This window comes from Pan paniscus, chromosome 8 (assembly GCF_029289425.2).
Source record: "Pan paniscus chromosome 8, NHGRI_mPanPan1-v2.0_pri, whole genome shotgun sequence".
NCBI classification, from domain to species: domain Eukaryota; kingdom Metazoa; phylum Chordata; class Mammalia; order Primates; family Hominidae; genus Pan; species Pan paniscus.
Window position 1 is genome coordinate 122,714,283 of NC_073257.2, and position 12,475 is coordinate 122,726,757.

A 12,475-nucleotide genomic window follows, 5' to 3' on the forward strand; every position below is an offset into this window, starting at 1 on the left:
AGATTGCAGGAATATGTAATTTGAGAAAGTTCTCCAAAAGATTCAAATGTGCACCCCTAGTTAAAAAAAAACAAACTCAGATATAGGCCAATTTTCTTGTTTAATAATTGAGAAAATTGAGACCCAGAGAAGCTATATAATTCATCCAAGTCCACACAGATAGTGAGTTATTGGGCCTAGGATCAAATCGCCTGATTCTGAATCACTTTCCTCTTTTTACTCTACTATACTTGTCTTGGAAACTGAGACCCATAATGTCATGGCCTGGGTCACCATGTGCAGAGAACTATCATAGGCTATGCCCAAACTCAAGTCATTTAAGCCTCTGATTTCCCTCCGGAGAGCAGCTTCTCTGTGACTGAGGCAGCCACAGCACCTGTGGCCCAGGGCTAGGCCTCTCCTCGGGCAAGGCAAGAAAGGCCTGACTTGGCCAGAGCAGGAGAGTCAGACTGGGTCCCACAAAGCCAGCTGAGGGAAGTCATCTAGCTTGAAGACATAATCATCCCTTTTCCCAAAAAGATGAAACCTACAGAATGGTAAGGATGGAAGGGGTCTTGGAAATCATCTGGTCCTGGTTTTCCCAAACCTTCTTCTTTGTACCAGCTGGCATCTTTTTGAAATGCAGCTTCCTGGGCCCGGCACAGTGGCTCACGCCTGTAATCCCAGCACTCTGGGAGACTGAGGCGGGTGGATCACGAGGTCAGGAATTCGAGACCAGCCTGACCAACAGTGTGAAACCCCGTCTCTACTAAAAATACAAAAACTAGCCAGGCGTGGTGGCACGCACCTATAATCCAAGCTACTCAGGAGGCTGAGGTAGGAGAATCGCTTGAACCTGGGAGGTGGAGCTTGCAGTGAGCTGAGATCACATCATTGCTCTCCAGCCTGGGTGACAGAGCGAAACTCTGTCTCAGAAAAAAAAAAAAAAAAAAAGAAAGAAATGCAGCTTCCTGGATCTCACCCTACTCTTGTTTTCTCATTTTCTGTAGGGCTGGGCCTGAGAGTCTGTATTGTAAACCATCCTTATATCAGGCTCTGATAGTCGATGTGAGAACCTTTTCTCTCATCCAGCATTTGCAGTAGTATTGTGCAGCCCTTCAGGGGGCCACATAGTTCAAGGTCACCTCGGAAGTTAGGAAGAGTTCAGACTCGCCAGGGCCTCTAATTCTAATTCATGTATGTTTCCCAGGGCAGTGGACTGCACTGTGTTCTGAGCCTCTGGGCCACGCCCCCAGGCAGACTCCCCTCCCCGCAGCAGGCCAGAGCCATTCTTGTAGTTCTCAAGTGCATTGGGGTAGACATTGGTTAAGCCCCTCGTGCCAGCCAGCTGCAGTGCAGCTTTACCTGGTGCACCTGCTGGGGAGCTGGGAGTTTCCACCACAGGCTTCCCAGATAGGATTTCTGTCAGCGGCTTTGACAGAATGCCTCTGTCCACACAGCCTCCCCCACCCCAAGCAGCAGGTAATGGCTGACACTTAAATCAGGCAACTTTTAAACTTAACACCACTGAGAGGCCTTGAGTTGGGGACCAGAGGTTGCTCCTAAAGGCAGGGAGCAGGTTGAAGGAGCCTCCGTTCTCTCTGAGCAGCCTGTGCTGTGCCCCACGGCTGGTCACGGCTCTGCAAGAACCCACCCAGAGTGATTCAGAACAACAGGTGGAGTCAGCGCTCGATAGGAAAACTAGATACCTGCTTGGCTCCAGGCCCTGGAGCGGAATGTGTCCACGTACTGGGCGCTCATTCGCTTGCCTTCCTCAGCACACGGTTTACCCTCCCTGAGCCAAGGCAGAGGAGAACCCAGGCCCTCCATCAGCAGCTTCGCCTGCTGCCATCCACCGTTTGCTCTTCTCCTAGTCAGGCTGCACCCATTTCTGGAAGCCAACTGCAGTCTCTTCTATGGAGACAGCAGGCAGACCTGGTCATCTCACACACACCCTCTCATCTGACCCACACACCATCCCAGAAGGGAGGGTGAGGACAACAGTGTTCCTCCCACTTAACAGATTAGGCCTCTGAGGCTGGGAGAAGAGGAGTGGCTTTCTCCAACTCATATGGCTGGTGCTGCTAATAAGAAAAGCCAACATTACTGAGTGTTTATTCTGTGTCAAACGCTGTACTGAATGCTTTTTGTTGCCTCTCTTCGACTTCACAGCAACCTTATGTTGTTGTTACTGTTATTCCCCTCCCTTCACAGATGTCAGAGATATTTGATAACTTGCCTGCTGAGGGATAGGATTGAACCCAGGTCATATGACTTCAAAGTGCACACACTTAACCACCGTACTGGTCTGCACCCTTCTGTCTCCTAATCCAGTGCTCTTTGCCTTTTCCTTGCTGCCCTGTCAGAGAACCCCAGCTGGGGCCTCAAACCTGTCCCAGTCTGCCTCACTGTGTTGACTCCAGATAGCCCAAGAGCAGCCCAACCTGCCTCATGGTGTTGGGCCGAGGCCAGTCATAGCAGTGAGTGTTCTGGGGTCATGCAGAGGCAGCCCTCAACGATAGAACAGACAGGCCCATTTTTAAATCCATCAAAAGACCTCCAAGGCTCCCCACCCACTAGCCTGCCCTGACAGGAAACAGGTTGTTAAGTGTCTCAAATGTCAGGCCGTGGTGCTGTTTTGCACAATTGCCATAGGCCAGCGCTCATTTACCCTGCCTTCCAGCTTCCCTCCCTCTGCCTTTTAAGCATAGATATGTTGCCTAGAGCTTGGGCTGTTTCTGGAAAACAGAGTTGTTTTGGGAGTTAAATGAGCTTATTTAAGTCAAGCAGTTAGAACAGCACTTGACACTAGATAAGGGCTTTGGAAGTGTTTGCTATTATAGCTGTACTTTCTACTCTTTCTTTTCTTTTCTTTTCTTTTTTTCTTTTTCTTTCTTTTTTTTTTTTAGATGGAGTTTCACTCTTGTTGCCCAGGCTGGATTGCAACGGTGCGATCTCGGTTCACAGCAACCTCCGCCTCCCGGGTTCAAGTGATTCTCCTGCCTCAGCCTCCCGAGTAGCTGGGATTACAGGCATGTGCCACCACACCCAGCTAATTTTTTGTATTTTAATTAGAGACGGGGCTTCTCCATGTTGGTCAGGCTGGTCTCAACTCCCGACCTCAGGTGATCCACCCACCTCGGCCTCCCAGATGCTGGGATTACAGGTGTGAGACACCACGCTCGGCCTGTACTTTCTACATTTGCTACAGGAGACATGTATTACCTGCAAGCTAACATAATGAGGTACTTAGCATAAGTTCTGTAGCCCCAGTGGGGATCTCTGAACCAGGAAAAGGGTAACCCCCACAGCTGGGCACAGATGCCAGGAGAGGGATGATTGAGGCATGTCCGCTCCTCTCCTCTCCATCTAGGTCCCTACTAACATGCCCCTTCCTCCACTTCCCCTCTTCTTTCCACAGAAATATTTGTCCCAGCTGGCCGAGGAGGGCCTCAAGGAGACCGAGGGGGCAGATAGCCCGAGGCCAGAGGACAGCGGAATCGTGCCACGCTTCGAAAGGAAAAAGCTCTGATGCTTCTTCTTCTGCTGCTACTGCTGCTGCTGCAAGGTTGGAAAGGAGAGCTTGCCGAAGTGGGGCCTTCCTGATTCTGGGGACAGGACTAAAGCCTGAGAGGAAGGAAAACCAAGCAGGGCACATTGCTTGGGCTTGTTCCCAGAGACTCAGTGAAATGCCCCTGATATGTCTCCAGGAGCAAGTCACCCAGGTGTGTCCAGCTCACTGAGGGTCACCAACTCTGTCCCTGCTGACTCTTGTTTCTCTCAATCTTTCAATTCGTTTTTCTCTCTTTTCCTCTTGTTCTTACTCTCCCTCCCTCCTTATGTGCCAAGGATCGTTTCCTTTTCACAAAACCCAACTTCTCAGGGATTTTCACAGTGTTTAAATTCTTGGTAGGATATAACAGGTCAGGCCTGGCTGAGTCAGGCAAGGAAAAGGTTTAATGGAAACTCCTGGGTCAGGCGAACCCCTGCAGTGAGTCTATAGCAGTATCTCTGCCTGGTGTCCCATGTATCCCCTGCATGAGGAGCTGAGTCAGGTCTGCAGTCCTGGTGAGGGGACATCACGGACAATCTGTTGGCAGAGCTGGGAGGGTCTTCATTAACCTCTTCCTCCAACTGGGCCACCCTTTTGAAAAGCCCCTGTTTTTAATAACTCTTTCATCCTCTCAGTTATTCTAGAAATCTGCCAGACTTATGCCTTAAAGTAAAATTAAATGAATTTTAGAGAAGATGAAAAGAGCCCTTCATTTTGGAAGCTCTGATAAGTTTCCTCCAAACTTATTCCCCTCCTCTTGATTTCAGGAGATGTCAGGGTTTGTTCTATTCTGGACAATGAATTTGGTACAGATTCACTGTAATTAAATATAAAAACAGAAGCATCTTCCTCCAGCTAAAGCAGCAGTTGGCGTGGGCTTAGGTTGAATGCTGGCCTCTCTGCAAAGCACAGCTTTGGCTCGAGAGGCACAGCTCCAGGCTGTGGAAAACAGAGTTGTCTTGGGGGTTAAATGAACTTATTTAAGTCAAGGAAACATCATCTGTCCTTGATTCAGCCTTGGTGCCTGCACTCTGGGGTACAACCACCTCACAGTAGGATGGTTTTTAAATGGCCCCCCAGTTGGGGGAGAAGCTAAAGAAAGAGAAGGCTGCAGATCCAGAGAGTGGCATTGCAGTTTGCTGGGTGTCTGTAGGTGGACCCTTTCCAGCTGGGCAGATAGTTGAGGGCTCCCTGGGTTTGACTGTATGTGCAGACTTTGATACCAAAATGTTATGAAAAGTCATAGTTCCCACTGCTCTTTCTGGTACTGGAGGGTGGGTACCTTCAGGCTGTGGGGTCTCTAGCCTGATATTCCATTGAAAGGGTGTGGGATAAAGGTGCTGGGGGAAATGAGGCTCTGCCACAGCCATAGAGAGGCCCTCGGGCAGTTAAGAAGGGAGCCTGGAGCTGTTTTCATGAGCAGAGATACTCTCCTGAAAGCACCCTTCATAGCTTAGCCCAGGAAAAATAAAACAAGGAAGACAGGTCACTCTCCCCTAGGCAGTTCCTGTTGTTTCTGTTCCTGACCTTGGGCAGGCAGACTGAGAAGGGACTGTGTAGGGTTTTGTTTTGTTTTTTTTCATTTTCCTTTTTATGGCATGTGAGAGCATACTGTACATTCTGTCCTCTGTACTAATAATGGAGGAAGGGCAGAGAGATTAGTTCAAGGCTAACATTTTATATCAGGTAACTGAGGCACACAAAGGGAACAAATGAAGAACATAAAATGATCAGTGTAAACCTGAAAGCACGCAGTCATCGGCAAGGGACAGACTCATGGGAGCCGGTGACAGAGAACAGTTAAGGCAAGCACCAGGGGAAAGCAGACCAACTTGAACAGATGTGATGCGGAGAGGTTGGAAGAAGCAAGAAACCTGAACTCATCATCAGGCTATTAAATAAAATTTATAGGAGGCTGTTGGTTTGGACTGAGCTCCTGCAATAGGCCCAACAGACCAAAACAAAAGGGAGTCACTCATGTTGAAGTTCTGTCTTCCAGGAAATCAGGAGAGAGAGAGAGAAAGAATAGCCAAATCCCCAAACAGGCCAGTTTTAACCAGCATGATGAAGTGTCCTTGGTTTTAACCTTTATAAGGAAAGCAGCTTTGAGATGACCAGTCTGGTTTTTGTTCTTTGTGTCTGCTTTCCTCAGCCCTTTTCTGTCTATAAAGCCAACCTCCTCCACTCAGCTCATGGGAACACTCATTCTATTTTATAGAATGACATGTTGCCCAATTCTAGAATCAAAAATAAAGGCCAACTAAGATCTTCAAAGTAAATTTGTTGTAATTTTATCTTTTGAGAAGACCATATGGGGGCTGCTGAAAAGTTGGTATCTCAAATAAAGTCTGAAGATCACGGCTCAGCCCAGATTGTTCCCCTGGCCAACTCCACAGGTTTGAACCTGGCATTCTGGACACCAGCTATGCCTCCTCCATTTCTCAGAAAACCTTTGATCTTGTGTGTCTTTCTTCCTACTGAAGGGAATTGTGGGGGCAGTTCTTTGGCCTTCTTGCTGAACTTTGCTGGAAATAGCCCACAATTTTTATCAGAGGTTAGAACTGTACATTATCAGAGAGACTGGACACTTTATCCCCTAGCAAAGTGGGAGAAGATTTTACCAGCTCATTCCACTCCACCCCGGCCTTCCCCCACCCCCCATCCCCAGCAGCATTTCCATGCAAATCCAGATGGTCGTGTAGTGTTATGGCTCTCTTGTGATAGACTGGCCTTCATATTGGAAAGCTAGGGAGAGCCCCTGGGAGGGAGAGAGATAAGGCGCTATCTGCCTTCAATCAGAACCTTCGGTTTAAAATCATCTAAGAGTCTATACTTGTGTGTACATACGTATTTATTTTTATTTATTTTTATACAATTCCATTGGCATGGTCCTTCACCGACCCTATGATTTGCACTTTTTATTCCTATGTGTGCCACACACAATGCAGTATTAATGGCAACCAGGTAAATATTGATTTATTTTTTAAAGCTTTTCTTCAGTGTTTTGTCAACCATTTCAAAGTGTCTCTCAAAAAAGGATGCTGAAGAGCAATTGCTCCCTTAAGCAACAGATTCATATTTACCCCGGGTTAATACAACAAAAGGCCTGTATAATTTTCTTTTCATTGTTAACACCCAAAATAGCATCTATCTAGACAGTATCCCCAAAGAATTTGGAAAATCTGATGGTGTGAGCAGCAGCCGTTAGTATCAGGGTTTCCCATTCTTGGACAGTCTGAGGCTGTGATCTGTTAGATAATTAGATTATACTTGAACTGGACCAGAGTTTGTTTTTTGAATTTATGAGAAAAACCAAAACACTAAGTTAATTTAAGTTTGAACTTGTAAAGTATTGAAATTTGTTGAGTGTCCTATAAATTGTCACTACTTTTCCTGATCTGTATAACTGACTGCAAAGTGTTTGTTTTTACAAAAGAGAAAAGAAAAGATTTTTAATAAAGAGAATTTGAAAGCTGTGAGTGAGTGACTCTGTGTCATGCAGGGGTCCCTGACATTTGGCTGGGGAAGGCTCATCAAGCAGAAAGGTTGAGATTTGGTCCCTTTGAATTGCGAATTATTTTCAAGGGTTGAACAGAGAGGACAAAACAGGTTTTCTTAGGGCTCCAGTTAGGCTACCAGAGAGAATCAGAGATTCTCAGGGGTGATCCTCGGGGGATGAGTCTGACTAAGTGGGGGCTGCTGTCCTTTTGGAGGCTCAGATACGAACATTTCTTGGCCTCTTATAAACTCCTAGCTTTGCCACCCAGCGTCCTGCACCAGGGTTAGGCCATTTCTTTAAGTTCCATTCCCTGTGAAGATGAATATCTGGTGGTCAATGCTGTAGTGGAAATAGCAGGCACAGGCAGAGGCCTGGCCCTGCCCCTGTTAGCCCATGACTTCCTAAGGCCCGCTTCCTTGGGTGTAAAAGAAGATAAGAATATTACTTGCTCTGGGTGTGGTGGCTCATGCCTGTAATCCCAGCACTTTGGGAGGCCAAGGTGGGTGGATCACAAGGTCAGGAGATCGAGACCATCCTGGCCAACACGGTGAAACCCTGTCTCTATTAAAAATACAAAAATTAGCTGGGCGTGGTGGTGTGCACCTGTAGTCCCAGCTACTCAGGAGGCTGAGGCAGGAGAATCGCTTGAACCCAGGAGGCAGAGGTTGCAGTGAGCCGAGATTGCACCACCGCACTCCAGTCTGGGTGACAGAGCAAGACTCAGTCTCAAAAAAAAAAAAAAAAAAAAAAAAGGTGAATCGCTTCCCAGGGTTGCTTCAGGGTTAAGATAATTGCTGGTGGAAGCACTTGGTGTGCTGCAAGTCACCGAATCTTGTTTGTTTTTGCAATCTGGACAGCAGCCCTCCAAATTTTAGGGGTTCTTAAGTTGTTTCTCAACCATTTCTTCTAGCAAAACAATGCCAGTCTTCTGGGCCCAGTTGGCCAGTCCTTTGAATGGCCCGGAACCTTCTCTGGGCCCTTCCCTTTTGTTGGCAGTGCTCCTGAGTCAACAGGGAGGGGCTGGGCAGCCTGGACCCAGAGGGCAAAGTGAGGGGGCCGCCTGCAATTCCTAGGAACAGATTGCAGGTCTGAGGAAAGTTCCTGCTGAGCCTGTTGCTGTCTGCGCCCCACCCCCACCTCCTGTGGCCATGGTGGACCAAGCTCAGGCCTCCAGTTTCCAACCAGGAGGAGTAGGGAAACCTCCTTTTCTGCAACTGCTATCTATGCCCTAGATGGCCAAAGCAGTGAATGGGCCTAGACTGGTTCTGCTGCCCTAAGTACAGGATCCAGGATGCTTGGGGGTGCCCCTGGTGCCTAGTCCTAGCATGTTGTTCTATGTGGCACAACTCTAGAGAGGGCATCCACATTGTATCCTATAGGATGGCACCCCCTGGAGTTGTGCAATGCAGACACCCAGCCAGAGACACCCCCTTCCCTCGAGTTGCAGTTGTTCCCCCAAGCCTGGGTGTTCCCATTTGCTCTCTGATATCTCTGTGGGCCCTAGAGCCTGGTTCTGAGCCAGTCCACCAGGCTGGACCTCTGACACTCAGACCTACTCCCTGTACCACACCTATCCCCAGGGATCAACTCCAGACTGCCCCTGCCTGACTCTGCCACAGCCTAGACACTGGGTTTCCTCCTCATAATGCCCTACTAGGTCAGGGCACTTGGATACTAACCTTGCTTTCTTTTCTTTGTTTGTTTGTTTGAGACAGGCTCTCACTCTGTCACCCAGGCTGGAGGGCAGTGGCACGCGATCTCAGCTTGCTATAGCCTCTATTTCCTGGATCCAAGCCATCCTCCTGCTTCAGCCTCCCAAATAGCTGGGACTACAGGCATGTGCCACCACCTCTGGCTAACTTTTTTTTGTAGAGATAGGGTTTCACTATGTTGCCCAGGCTAGTTTCAAACTCCTGGGCTCAAGCAATCCACCCACCTCAGCCTCCCAAAATGTTGGGATTACAGGCATGAACCATCAAACCTGGCAACAGCAACTGTTAACTGCCCTCTTAGGCAGTGGTTGGACATCTGGGCTCAACCCTGTCAACTCCCCATTCTCTTTTCCCACAATGACAGTCATATAAATGTGCCTATCCTGAGTGAAATTCCAAGCATGTTGGAGCAGGATGGCCCCAGAGACCCCCAAGCCTCTGCTCTTCCTTTTACAAGCCAGAAAACAGGCCCAGAGAAGAGAGGTGACTTGTTTGAGGCAACACAGCTTATTGGTATAGGGCCAAGACTAGAATCCAGATCCCTTGAGTCTTGCTGGGGCTACTTGGAGAGTTTATGATATTTCGATTACATTATCATGTGAATTTTCCAGGTCTGGTCCTAGCTGGACTTTGGCACTCAGCAAGGGACTTGAGAGAAATCATGGATTCTCATGCTTTGGGTGCATCAGCCGCACCTGGTGAGCTTGCTAAAAATGCATATTCCTGGCGCCCCCATGGAGATTCTGACTCATTAGGTCACGGGGAGGACCCAGGCATTTGCATCTTAGCAAGCCTGGGGGGTAATTCAATGCAGGTGCAGTCCACTGATGACACTTAGAGAAACACTGCCCTAGATGTCAACCAGGGACTTCCCCAGTAGCTCCTGGAATAGAAGCAGCATTTATTTTACTGGGTGGTAGGGCCATTCAAGGTAGGGGCACTTTAGTGTGAAAAAGGCTTGACAGTAGGAGGCAGAGAAAAGGAGACCAGCATGGCCATGGCAGAAGGGGCTGGTGGCAGCTGGTGGGTGGGGGAGGCGGCGAAGGATGGGGGTGGGAGCGTGTCACAGTCATCGAACTGGATTTGGGAGCATGTGTTATGATTTTTAGTTGGGTTTGGACTTACTGTGCTCAGGCAAAAGTCAATTTTCCAATGCTGTCTTTATCTTTGTTAATGGCTGGAAGTGTTGTGGTTATTAAACAGCTCCTCGAGATCTGATGGAAGCCCTGCTGCTGAAGACAGAGAGCTGTGTGGAGTCAGCAATCCTTACTCAGAGGAGAAACAAGGAACAGGGCCACTGCCCAGGGCCACGTCGCTGTCAGCGAGGAACTCTGGGGTCACACACACTTTCTCTCCCTCTTCCACGAGACACTTCTGCTGTCAGCTCAGCTCTGCTGATTCCTGAGTCCCCCTGCATGGCACACTCAGTGTACTCCATAGGGGCACTGTCTCTTGGCCTCTTCACAACTGGAGAAGCAGGTACTGTTATTCTCCCCATTTCATAGATGGAAAATGAGGCTCCGAGAGACAAAGTGGTTTGTCAAGGGTCAGACGACCAGTAAGTGGCAGAGTTGGGATTCAAACCCAGGTCCACATGACTGTCAAACCACACTCTTAGCCACTATTCTCCACTGCCTACCTCCTGTTCCTGCATCTCCCTAAAGACTCTAGACTCTGGGTCTGCCCAGAGCTGCTTGGATAAATTAGAAAGTCTAATTTAGCAATACTGCAGTTACCTATGACTGAATTCCTGTTTGTTAAATTCCAGAAACTGATTTCTCCAGTACCTCTCCTCCTGGAAAGTAAAGAAAGGCCTCCACCCACAGCACTATACCCAAAGAAATACTGTTTCTTCCTTCTTCTCACTTGGGAGAATTTTCCAGGGGAGCTGAGTCTGAGGGCAAGAGAGGAAGGAGGGCCCCGGGGGCTGCTCAAGTTCCTCCTGTTTCAGGGAGGAGAAGAAAGAGAAGCAGCTTGCTTTCTGCTCTCAGGGGACTTGGGGACAAAGGGGAGTGATCAAAAGGGGATTTCCCACAGCCCCAAAATGCTAGCCGGATTGCACTTGTGACCTCTCCTTCCTGAGTGAAACTAGATTGTTGACTTGCCTGCCACCTGTTTCCAACATGGAGTAGAGACGTTGCACATACATGATGCCAGGTGTCCAGATTAAGGCAACAAAAAAATTATAAACAAGGATTGAAGAAAGTTGGAGGCAGCAAATATATGGTCTGTAAGGGCTCACACAGCAAGAGATGTGACTAGAAGCCTCCTGGGAGCCAAGGCAGAAAGAAAAAAAAAAAACATGCTGTGTCCTTAGGCTGGAGAGAGCATTCCAGGTTATCTGGGGAGATTGTTCTACTTGACTCTATATTCTGGAATAATTCTCCTGAGGGACAGTACAGAGGAACTGAGAGGTGTTGGAAAAATCCTTAGGGAGCTCACAGCCCAACATTGGAGAAGAGCATAGTGGGAGCCCCTCTGGAGGGGACACTGGGATGGCTTCTGGTCTGTGTGAAGTGGTTCCTGATGTCGGGGCAACACCTCCCAGTGTCCGAAGGCCTGATCCTTGCTCACACCTGCCCAGCTACCTGAGAGTAAGTATGCTGGCTGGAGTTCATGAATTTTTGTTTGGGTTTATTTTCAAGCTCTGTTTTTCAAATTTCTCTGTTAAGTAGCTGAACTTCCAGGAACCAGTGTTCACAGGCCAAGGAGGAGGTCACCATCATCTCTACTACCTGAGTGCCCTGCCACACCCACCTAACAATAGAGAGCTCTAGGGTGGGGCCCCTGCTCTTTGGATTGTTGGGGAAAATAAACCTCTCCAGCATTTATTCTTTGGGGTTACCCCAAATGGATGACCACAGCCAGGAGGGAACAAATCCTGACTGGGAAGTGCTGATTCCTTCTGGCAGTTTGGGAACTGCCCCTCAAACCTGTCTGATAAGGAGCGGCCTAGGGAGGAGGGGTGCAAAAGGCGTGCCCCGTTTGCCCGTGAGATCTCTCACCATCACTGTATGCAAGCCTAGGAAGAACAGAGCTTTCTGGCTCAGGGACAGATCTCCATGCTGGGAATCAGGACCTTGAGTTCCTGGGTCAAATCCACAATGAACTCATTCTGAGATGCAGGCAAATGTTTACCTTCTGTTGCTTCGGTTTTCCCATCTGTGCATTTGATGTGTGCCAGAGGTTTTTGGGAAGAAAATACGAGTGGAGACTTGCTGTCAATCACAAGGTGGGGGGTGGTCACTTCTCTACCTGAATCTCCCACATGGGCCTGTGGGGAGCTATGTTCCTTATTACCATCCTCCTGCCCCCAGCAGGGGAGTCTACCCATGAGGCAGGCTTGCTTGGGGTCGGCCAGCCTGGTCTCTGTGGTTTTTGTCTCCTGTGCTCCTCATATGGCTTAGCTTGGCCCTCCACCGACCCTACTTAATCTTGCCTCCTCTCCACCCACCTTCTCACCCCTACAGCCTCCATTTGTGGTTCAGCCATGCTCAGTGCCTCGGGGGTTCCCAAATAGGCCCCTTCCAGCTCCTTGATTTTGTAAATGGTTTTCCCACTGCCAGGAATACCTTTTGGCCCTTTCTGTCTATCTGGAAACTATGACTTTTTTTTTTAACATTCTACTTAGATGTTGTCTTCTTTACGAAGCCTTCCTTGACTTCTCTGACCTCCCTACAGGTATTGCTGGTCCCCCACTGTGTCTCAGAACACTTTGTACCCGTAGCCCAG

At 48.6% G+C, this 12,475-nt stretch overlaps 1 protein-coding gene across 1 annotated transcript in view; it reads left to right on the forward strand.

Annotated features, from left to right (window-relative positions):
• RBM20 (RNA binding motif protein 20) overlaps positions 1-7,008 on the forward strand; it is a 192,833-nt gene extending 185,825 nt beyond the window's left edge. Inside the window, exon 14 of the mRNA XM_034931454.2 lies at positions 3,401-7,008. Within this exon, the coding sequence (XP_034787345.1) occupies positions 3,401-3,511 (111 nt within the window). The 3' untranslated portion in view covers positions 3,512-7,008. The remainder of the gene's footprint in view (positions 1-3,400) is intronic.
• Positions 7,009-12,475: the final 5,467 nt, after the last annotated feature.